General features: G+C 35.0%; 1 protein-coding gene across 2 annotated transcripts in view; it reads left to right on the top strand.

Moving 5' to 3' along the window:
• The first annotated feature begins 1,122 nt into the window (after positions 1-1,122).
• Positions 1,123-11,004, top strand: part of LOC149847571 (uncharacterized) — a 49,440-nt gene continuing 39,558 nt past the window's right edge. For both annotated transcript variants that reach the window (XM_089997101.1, XM_089997100.1), the window contains exons 1-5: positions 1,123-1,213; positions 2,580-2,636; positions 2,717-2,806; positions 3,600-3,665; positions 3,761-3,826. In XM_089997101.1, coding sequence (XP_089853227.1) covers positions 2,610-2,636; positions 2,717-2,806; positions 3,600-3,665; positions 3,761-3,826 — 249 coding nt within the window. In that variant the 5' untranslated portion in view covers positions 1,123-1,213; positions 2,580-2,609. The remainder of the gene's footprint in view (positions 1,214-2,579; positions 2,637-2,716; positions 2,807-3,599; positions 3,666-3,760; positions 3,827-11,004) is intronic.

Raw genomic sequence — 11,004 nt, 5'->3', positions numbered from 1 at the left:
AAAACAATCCACAGCCATGCTCTGGGTTATGCTCAGCTTGTAAAGAACTTGTCCAAACTTTTGTTTTTTTTAAGGCAAGCTGAGGTTAGGCAGACCTCCACCAATTATTATTCAACGTCCCACTGGGGTTTGAACCTAAAACGTCCCACCACAAGGAGACTTGCACTGACAGCTCCTACCAACCCCGCTGAGCCCCCATCAATAAGAACTTGTTCAAACTTTTAAAATTGGATCGCTAAACCAAACATGAATTGGTGTTCTCCTCATCTTAGCTTGTATAGACTCATTAATTAGCAGTAAATATGCTTTAAACACACTTGGCATCACAAACAAAATGTCAAAACAAATGGTTGAAGTGTTTGGTTTGCAGGCATCTGGTTTTAGAGTGCAAAAATCTTATTGATCAAATCCTATTATTTTTAGCTTTCAAATGAACCAGCTCGAGCTCGATTTCATTAAGATTGGGTTCATCACAAGCTCATGCTCGGCTCAATAGGTCTAAAGTTCAACCCTATTACTTCCAACCATGAAAAGAGCCACCTCGACCTTGGCTCGCCTAGATCGGGCTTGCCATGAGCTTTGAGCTCAGTTTGGCTCACAAAAATTCAAATTCAGCCTGCATTTACCCTTATGGGGGGCCCCAAAGGGGTTGGCCGAGTGGGTTGGGGCTTAGGCCGCTAGGCAAGCAGTTCAGGTTTAAATTTCATGGGTGTCACCACCCCCTTGTGCAAGCCCAAGCGTGGTGATTTCCTTGGGGCAAAAGGGTAATCCCACATAGTTTTACGCTGCCAAGACAGTGATGGTAAGTGCCACAGGCAGAACTAGCGTGACCAGGTCTCTGATCTTGAGGACAAACAGTTTCTTACAAGGTCAATCTCGTCATCCACTTTCACAAGATTCACCGTAGAAGCAGTATCAGCTCGCAATCACAATCACAATCACAATCACAACTTTCTCATGTTTCACTGTCCCGAAAAACCGCTGTGTTTGTGATTTCAACCACAAGATCTTAAGAAAATCCAAGAATCACATTGCAAAGAAGCGCACGGTAGACGGATCCGGACTGTGTCCGATTCGTAGTGAGGCCCGATAAATTAGCGTACACGTGCGATCTCGCGGCTCGCACGTGCGTGCTATCCTAGTCGCATAAACCCTCTCTCTCTCTCTCTCTCTGCTGCAGAAGAGCGCCTTTCTTCCTCTTCTCCGACTATAGGTATCGTCTTCACCGATTATTTCCCGTCGTATTTGCGTTATTTTCAGCCGCTATCTTTCCGACCGTCTTCCTCTAATCCCCCTTTCGGATTGTCTGAAGGAGGAAAAAAAACGTTATTTTTTTTGCGTTTTTTTCCTTAGTGATTTCAGATGGCTAGTTCCATTCCGGGAGGGTTAGGGTTTAGTTGATTTGATTTAGAGGAAATGGCTCTGCCTTTTTGAATAACGATTCAATCCGAAGCGTCACTCTGGAAGCAGCGATTTCACCGCCGTTCGCAGAATTAGGGTTTAGGAGAGCTGCCCCTTGATGTATGGGTTGGTGGGTGAGTCTCGCTTGATCGTTTCGGTTGTGTTGTTGTGTTGGTTTTGGGGCGAAATAGTGGAATGGGGGTTCTTTGTCCTGATGCTTTTGACAACGTTGATCCCAGTCTCGTGGAGAACTCTCTTTGGGCTTAGTTAGCGTAAAAGTCGCAAAAAGAGATTTTTTGCCTTAATACAATGCGTTAGCTTGATTAGCGGGGAGTTTGGTGTCGAAATGAGCGTCTTATGTCGTGAATGTAGGTGAATTTCATTTTTATGGTTGATTGTTTTATTAGTAGGAATGTTGGTGTAGCTGGCGTAGCCTTTAGGCACTGTCATTGGGTTATTCTTTGCTTCAGACTCGGTTTTCGACAATTGTTGGGTGAATTGAAGAAGAATGGAACTTGTGTTTCGAGATATGTGTTAGTTACACTATATTGCATCATTATGGTTGTTTTTTGAATTTCTCATCTGTTGGTGAATTCATGTACGATAAGATGAATCGCTTATTTCTTGGTTTGTGTTCTAATGATGAATTCATATGTGATTCTACCTATATGCAAAATTATGTGTATATGCATGCGTTATGCATATGAGCATGAGGATGTCTTAGAGTATGTACCCCCGACATTCTTGAGTGTGACTTTGATACTGTGTATTGTGTGTGCACTTGCATCATTGGTTCGTAACATACTATTGGTGTGTCTGCTGTTGCTTTTCTGATATGGATTTTGATATGTTAAGCAACTGAAGATATAGCTGTTATGATAATATAAGATCCGTGTCTCTTTCTCTCCTTTTTTCTCTTGACTTGAACAAAGAGATTAGTAATGTCCCTTACCAAGGGAGCAGGTTTTACAACTCCACAGAATGAAATTGTGCAAAAACATGAATACCTATTTTAAAGCTGATGTTTTTATGCAAACTGCTAAGAATCATGCCGGCCATTAATGTATTATGAAGCTGTAATATGGACCATGTTGGTCGCTTTCATTTGTGGTATTTTTCTGAATGTAGCTAGTTCACGAATGACTAAACTTATTTTCCCCTACTTCATTGTGTGGAAGGTCATTTGTAAGGAGTGGAGTGGGAGAACAATGTCTACAGGAAGCACAAGGCTGGTGGTATGGTTATTTATGAAACCTACTCCTTATACATTTACTTATAGGAATATATTTATCCTGTTTTGTTTAAAACTTCTCAGGTCCTGGGTGTTCCTTGGGAGGTAGATGATGAAGGTTTAAGGCAACACATGAGCCAATTTGGTGAATTGGTTGATGCAACAATTATTAAAGTAAATTTTTAATTATAATTTTAATTTACTGCTTTGTTTGTTTTGAAATAATTAACTTAACATTGTACTTGTTGTGCCTTATATTAATTGTGGGTTGCGGAACAAAAAGGGCACCCTTACCTTCAATTATTTGTCAATTGCTTTTCTGTGGATTCATGCACATACTATTGTTCACCACCTGATTGATGAGACATGTTGAAAATTTGATGTGGGTTTCAATGTAACATTTGAAACAATATTGTTTAAACTTGTCTCTTTGCTAAATCATCGGTGGAAATTCCTTTCCTTTGATTCCACTGGATGTTGGTTTTTAGTTGGCAGTATGTTATTTGTTGTGTGTGGTGGAGATGAATGACAGTGGTGCATATGAATGATTATGGTTCATAGTATAGTTTTGCCTTAATTTAATCCTGGGTTAAGATTTCTCTATTTTATCATTGTTCAGAAAAGATTGGACATGGTTTTTCATATTAGTTATGTTTGAAGCATTTCAAAAGAATATAGTAGATTGTTTTGATATAGTAGACAAATGGTGGAAAATAGGAAGCTGTAAAAAGGCTGCAAACTCGGCTGTTTTGAAAATATTAGCTTTTATGCCATTTAGCATCATTTGTGCTTATAAATGTATAGCATTAATCTTAGCAGGAAGTAGATTTCCTCATACTTTTGATGTCCTGCTTGTTTGTTTGGCTTGTGAAATCATTATCACAATTTGACTTGATGACTAATTATAACAGTTTTAGCTATTAATGCCAGATATTATCCAATACCAACTATTTCTTGTGATCATCAGGATAGGATGACAAAACGTTCACGTGGTTTTGGTTACGTGACATTTTTGTCTTCAGAAGATGCAAAGGTATTTCATTCAAATTTATTGCAATAAAAGAATCTTGACATGCTCGTATGTTTGCAATGATTGTTTTTCTGTTTGTGGTCATGCAATATCTTTAGAAAGCAATTGCCGCTGAGCATGTTATCAATGGGAGGGCACTTGATGTGAAGGTGGCAACTCCGAAGGCAAGTGTCTTCTTGAGTTGTACTGTTCTGCACTTGAATACTTGTATCTTCATTCCTTTTGGGTTACCGTGCATTTTGTTATTTCTGCCACATACTACACTCATCTGCAGTTTATTATGTGAATGTGAATTAGATTCACTTTTTGTGCAATTTTGCATCTCTCTCTCTCTGTGTGTAGTTTGTGTGGGGTTGTGGAAGATAAACCTAATCATGGCAGTTTTGCGGTTTTGTTTTATTTGACAGTCTGGTGATTGCAAGACCATGCATCACCATATTTCTGCATAATTTTGTATAGGCTGCTCACTTGTGCTTTGCAAGCTTGATCGGAATTGATATGATGTTGATATTGTAATTGATGTGGTGTAGTTCATGAAATTCCACTAGAGGGGGGGGGTGAATAGTGAAATATGATAAAGATCGATAAAATAAAAATTAAAGGCAATAAGGCACAACACAGAAAATACATGATTTATACTGGTTCGGTCGAGTTACTGACCTACATCCAGTCCCCAAGTAAAACACTTGAGCTTTTCACTATAACATCCGTGTTACGGGATAAATAGTACAACACCCTCTTTCTCAGAGGTCTACTTCTCTCAACAGAGAAGGGAAACACCCTCTTTCACAGAGGTCTACTTCTCTCAACAGAGAAGGGATATAACAGAAAACAAAAAGTTACAATACTTTCCTATAGAATCTTTAGAATGATATGAATGCACGAATGAAGATTCTCAGAATGTTCTTTTATTTTCACACACAGTTGGTTTTTTTTGTCAAAGAGCTTTTCTTGATTTTTTCTCTTTCTTTTTCTAAGCTCTCTTTTTCGAATATTGAATAAGAGTTTTTCTCTTTGTAAGCTCACATATCTTTTGAAAGACTATTTTGTTTGTATATATATATATAGTCTTAAGAAAATAGTCGTTGCCTTTTTGAAATGATTGTCCTTTTTGGGATATGAGGTGTCAGGTCATTTCAAAAACAACTTTGTGTGTACTATATTGCTTTTTCAAAAAGTGTTCTTTCCATAAGTATAGCATTTGGGGTACATTATTCGTTGTTGTATTTTAAATGAGATATAATTTGTAATGGGTCTTTTCTTATAATAAATGATTTATTTTAAAAAGATGTTTTTGAAATATCGTATCCTTTTATGAAAGCTTTGCTTTTTGTAAATAGATGACTTGTATGCTATTTAAAGCATGTAATATGAAATATGCAATATGCATGCTTCTGAAGGTTCTGTTACATATGACTCTAAAAAAGAAAAAAGTCTTCATCTTGAAGTAGCCGATCTTCTTGGATAGTCTTTATGAATGTATGATCCATCAAGTTTTTTCTTCAGATAGTATGATTGCATCAACTAGTTGTACTTGATCAGGTTGTCTCCATTCTTCTTAGGGGAAATAACCTTGCATCAAATACTCGTTAAATGCATGACAAATCATATCTAGTCATAATATAACATTTTGATGAAGGCATATCATCATATCATATTAAAGCATGTATGACAGCATATCATATTATGTATCATCAAAACATAGTTTCTCAACATTCTCCCCCTTTTTGATGATGACAATATATGCTCCCCCTGTCAAAAAGCCATGCATTATAATAATGATATCATAAAAAAATGCATAAAAAAATAAAAGTTTAAGTTTAAGGAACAAATTTCTCCAACATAGGAAAGGCATTTTTTTCTCCCCATTTGTCATAGACAAAAAGGAGGGATCAGAGTATAAAAAGTATTATTACAGACCAAAAAAATAGTTTATTCAGAATCGGATGAGTGATGAAACTTCTGGAGTAGACCATCTTGGCCGATCTTCAATGATTGAAAGACTTGGTGCAAAGAAGCTTGGTTCCTCAATAGGAGATCCTGAGTGTTCTGGACGTCGACAAGAGCTGAGAATATGTCTAGTTCAGAAGTTGTCGCCGGACCTGCCTCACCATGGCCTTCGTCGTCAGAATGTTGTGAAGGTGACCCTTCTTCAGGGAAGTAGGTGTCATTAAATGTATGAATAGAATAAGAGATGACATCATTTTGAAGTGGCACATCGAAGTAGTTAAGAATATGAGTGATAAAATAACCGAATGGGAGAGAACGGAAGGTACGAAAATTAATCATGTTATTGAAAATGATGCTTGACCAGTTTATTGGGAAGGAGCAGAAGATCGCATAGATGAGAAGAAAGATTTTGTTTGCCACGAATCCCTTGGATGGTTGTTTGGGGAAGACATTGGAGGAGAGGATTTGTGACAATAGCAGAGCATGAGGTTTCAGATTGCTCGTATGCCACGAGAAGTGGGTGGATCGAGTGGAGTGGAGTACCTTTTTAAACACAGTACGATCTATATGTACTATGTTTGGTAGTTCAATTCCATAGGAAGAAATGTTAAGAATGCAACCTAACGAGGGAATGTCAAAAAAAATTATTTTACCATGGACCATGGTGGTGATAATCGATTGGTCATGGTTGACAGAAAGGTTGGTATAAAAAATTTTGATTAGATGAGGATAATATGACATAGAATTGGACGATCCTAATATTTGAACAAAGTCTTGAAGGGAGGTTTCAAGGTCAAAGGAGGGGAATGCTTCAAAGTGGACTAGCTTACCTGTTTGGATTGGAAGAGAGCTAATGGAGTGGAAGTGATGAATGAGATCAGGATATCTCAATTCTGCAGACTCAATCATGTTGACATCAAAAGATCTTGAAGAAGAGGCAATTGCAAGTAACTTGAGAGAATAAGAACTTGGAGAGAATGTAGGTTGATAGAAATTTTCGAATGAATTCGTGAAGAGTGAATCATTTCATTAAATAGAAGGATGAAATTTATTATAATAACAAGTGAATGACAATTGAAGAAAATGAAGTTTGGATTTTAGTTGAGTTGAGAACTCGTGAATTGTAACTTAAGGCACTTGTGAATAATAGATCAAATCACTCTTTGGAAGAGTGTGTGGATGAGAGTATATTATATTATGATAGATGACAAGAAGAACATAGTTTCGAAAATTATTTTTGTGTATAAAGAAACTTTGATATAGGAGAGTCCATCGTATTGTGAAAGTAGTCATGGTTTGAGTATGGAGTGCTCTTTGGAATTATTGTGAGTGATTGAAAACGGATGGATAAAAGAGGAGAGATGAATAGAACGAAAGAGGTGAGTTGCACGATGTAAATAATGACCCATAGATTTGAAGATTTCCATTAAAGAGGTGATGAGATGTGAAGAGCCTTGGAATAAAAAAATATCGTGAAAAGAAAGTGTGTAAGAATGTTATAAAGCGATATCATGTGAGATGGAAGATGAATAATGGCCTAATAAGACAAACAAGTTAAAAAAATTATTTTTACTTAAAGAGGATAGATTCTATATTCGTAAGTGATGTATTTAGAAAGAGACAAAAAAGACTTATGAGAGAAGAGAGCAAGAGTAGTCAAAGAAACGAGTGATGACATTCATGGATTTTCAAATAAGACATGGATGGAGAAAAGGACAAAAATAATTAATGAATGACATGAGATGAAAGACATAAAGAAATGTCATGATTGTCTTGAATTAATGTTTATAGTTCATAGATTGTTGAAGGACATGTTTAAAGACAAAAGAAACTCGGCATGGGAGAGTCTAGTTTTTTTTTGGATTTTAAAATCTTGTCATAGGGCCAAATCCACGGTTTTGAGATGACAAAAGGTGGATTCAAATTTCGTAAAAGAGAGAAAGATGGGACCAATGAAAAGGACAACTAATACTTAATTGATTTAAAAAAATATATAAGAAAAGAGACATGATTGTCGAGAATGAGTTTTGTATGGATTCTTATAGAGATGTGTAAAAGAGGTGATTGGACATAAAGTTGAGTGTACTTTGAAAGATATGATATATTGAAAAGGGAAGAGTGACATAAAACATTTGTTTTGTGTTAAAAAGCTTGTGGTGTACGTGAATATGTGAATTACTCTTTTTGACTTTGAAAAAGGTGATAAAAGAGAATGAAAACAAAACATGAAAAGAATAAAAATATAAACGCTCGAGCATAAATTATGATGATAGTCTAAAATTCAATTCGTAAATGAGTGTGGGAAGACAAAAGATGATTTGACATAAAGTGTTTTTGACATCCTTACATGTTAAGCTTTATTTAAGATAAATTTTGTCAAGGAAAGTTTGTAGTAAAATTATAGTTTAATATTTGAAAAGGTGAACTCGTGTAGAATGATTTTACTATATCCCGATTAGTCCTATGAATTAAATTTATAAATCACTTAATTTACAGATTCCTAATTCTCTTCTAATTCTTATAAAGTCTTCATTTTTTAAAGGTTTGGTGAAAATATCTGCTAATTGTTTATTAGTAGGTATAAATTACAGTTTGATTATGTTGATTAAGACTTGTTCTCTTAAAAAGTGGTGTCTAATTTGAATGTGCTTAGTTCTAGAGTGAAGAATATGATTTTTAGACAAATTTATAATACTTGTATTGTCACATAAAATAGTTGTATTTTCAAATTTTAAACCAAAATCTTTTAAAGTCTGTTTCATCTAGATGACTTGTGTACATGCTAGGCTTGCAACTATGTATTCAGCTTCAGTAGTTGACAATGATACACAATTTTGTTTCTTACTGAACCATGAAACTAGTGAGTGCCCTAGCATATAACATGTTCCACTTATGCTTTTTCTATCAGATTTACTTCCAGCGAAGTCAGCATCACTATATGAGATTAAATCAAATGTAGATGATTTTGAATAAAATAACCCAAAATCAACTGTTCCTTTTAGATATCTCATTATTCTTTTTACAACTTTAAGATGTGATTCCTTTGGATTTGATTGATATCTAGCACACAAGCAAACACTGAACATGATATCTGGACGGCTAGCAGTTAAATAAAGTAGTGATCCTATCATACCTCTGAATAACTTTGTATCCACAGTCTTACCATCTTCATCTCTGTCCAATACAGTAGTTGTGCTCATAGGAGTATTCTTTGAAGCAGTTGAGTTCATGTTGAACCTCTTCAGAAGTTCATGAGCATATTTAGACTGATTGATGAAGACTTCATCCTTGGTTTGCTTAATATGCAGTCCAAGAAAGTAAGTGAGTTTTCCCATCGTACTCATTTCGAATTCTTTCTGCATAGACTTAGAAAAATCTTTACAAAGACTGTTGTTAGTAGATTCAAAGATGATATTGTCCACATATATTAGAACGATTAAGGTATGATCATTCACTATTTTTACAAATAAAGTTGAATCTGCTTTGCCTACAGGAAATCTAGTTTTTAATAAAAAAGTTTTAAGTCTGTCATACCAAGCACGAGGTGCTTGTTTTAAACCATATAAAGCACATTTTAGTTTAAAGACATGATCCGGAAATTGTTCATTTTCAAAACCTGGAGGTTGTTTTACATAAACTTCTTCATTTATAAAACCATTTAGAAAAACACTTTTAACATCCATTTGGTATAGTTTGAAATCCATATAGCTTGCATATGCCAAAAACATTCTTATAGATTCAAGCCTAGCAACATGAGCAAATGTTTCATCAAAATCAATATCTTCCTTCTGATTGTATTCTTGAGTCACTAGCCTTGCCTTGTTTCTTATAACATTACCTGTTTCGTCCAGCTTGTTTCTGAAAATCCATCTTGTCCCAATGATTTGATGATCTTTTGGTCTTGGTACAAAATCCCATACATCATTTCTTTGGAACTGATTCAGTTCTTCAGTCATGGCTAGCATCCAGAACTCGTCAATGATGGCTTCATCAATCTTCTTTGGTTCAAGTTGAGAAATGAATGCCATATTTGCAATCCGTTCCAGCTGAGCTCTAGTTTGAACCCCCTTAGTCAGGTCTCCCAAAATATGCTTTTGAGGATGATCTCTGATTTCAGCAAATGTTCTTTGAAGATCATCTTCATTCGGTTTAGCTGTGTTATCTAAGAACAAATCTGTACTTTCAAGATCATCATCGTTAGTCTGCTTATGAACAAATTGATCAATAGAGTCACAAAAACTGACATGCATATATTTTTCAATAGTATTTGAACTCTTATTAAAAACTCTGTATACTTTACTATGACTTGAATATCCTAAGAATATGCCTTCAACAGATTTAAGATCAAATTTATCAAGACTATCTTTTGTGTTAAGGATAAAGCATTTACACCCAAAGACTTTGAAGTAGTCTATTCTTGGAGTTCTGTCATAGAATAGTTTATAGGGAGTTTTATTCAATAAGGGCCTGATAAGAACTCTATTTGAGATATAGCATGCAGTGTTAACAACTTCAACCCAAAAATATTTAGCAAGATTATTATGTTGGAGAATAGTTCTAGCAGATTCTTGAAGGGTTTTATTCTTTCTTTCTACTACACCATTTTGAGGTGCTACTGTAGGAAAGGCAAAGTTATGAGAGATACCATGCAAGTTACAGAAATTTACAAAAAGGTCATTATCAAATTCTCCTCCATGGTCACTACGGATTTTGATAATTGTAGAAAAATTTTCATTTTGTAACTTTTTACACAAAAATTCAAATTCATAAAACGTATCACTTTTATTTTTCAAAAATATTACCCAAGTAAATCTTGAATAATCATCTACAATGACAAAAGCATATTTATTATGATTAAGACTAGCTACCCTAGAAGGACCAAAAAGATCCAGGTGGAGAAGCTCTAAAGGTCTTTTACTTGAAACAATATTTTTTGATTTGAAAGATGATTTTGACAATTTTTCTAATTGACAAGCATCACAAAAATAGTCCTTTTTAAATGATATTTTAGGTAACCCTCGTACCAAGTTATTCTTAGCTAATTTAGACATATATTTAGAGTTAACATGTCCCATTCTCATGTGCCATAAATTTTGAGAGTCATTATTAGCTATAAGACAATGTTTAGTAATATTCTCTAGGTATAATTCATATATATTATTTTTTCTTATACCTTTTAAAATAATATTTTCGTTGGTGTCTGCTATGAGGCATGCATCATGTTTGAAGCTAACGTTATAACCTGTGTCACACATTTGACTTATACTTAAGAGGTTATGTTTTAAACCTTTAACAAGGAGAACATCTTTGATAAGAGGTTTATCGATATTACCAATACCAATTATCAAACTTTTGTTGTTATCTCCAAAGGTGACGGTTCCTCTTTCTTTAT

Source organism: Nuphar pumila, chromosome 2, assembly GCF_984573655.1.
Source record: "Nuphar pumila chromosome 2, dmNupPumi1.hap1.1, whole genome shotgun sequence".
In the NCBI taxonomy this organism is placed as follows: Eukaryota; Viridiplantae; Streptophyta; class Magnoliopsida; order Nymphaeales; family Nymphaeaceae; genus Nuphar; species Nuphar pumila.
The sequence above is the reverse complement of the archived record's forward strand: the minus strand, read 5'-3'. Positions and strand labels throughout refer to the sequence as shown.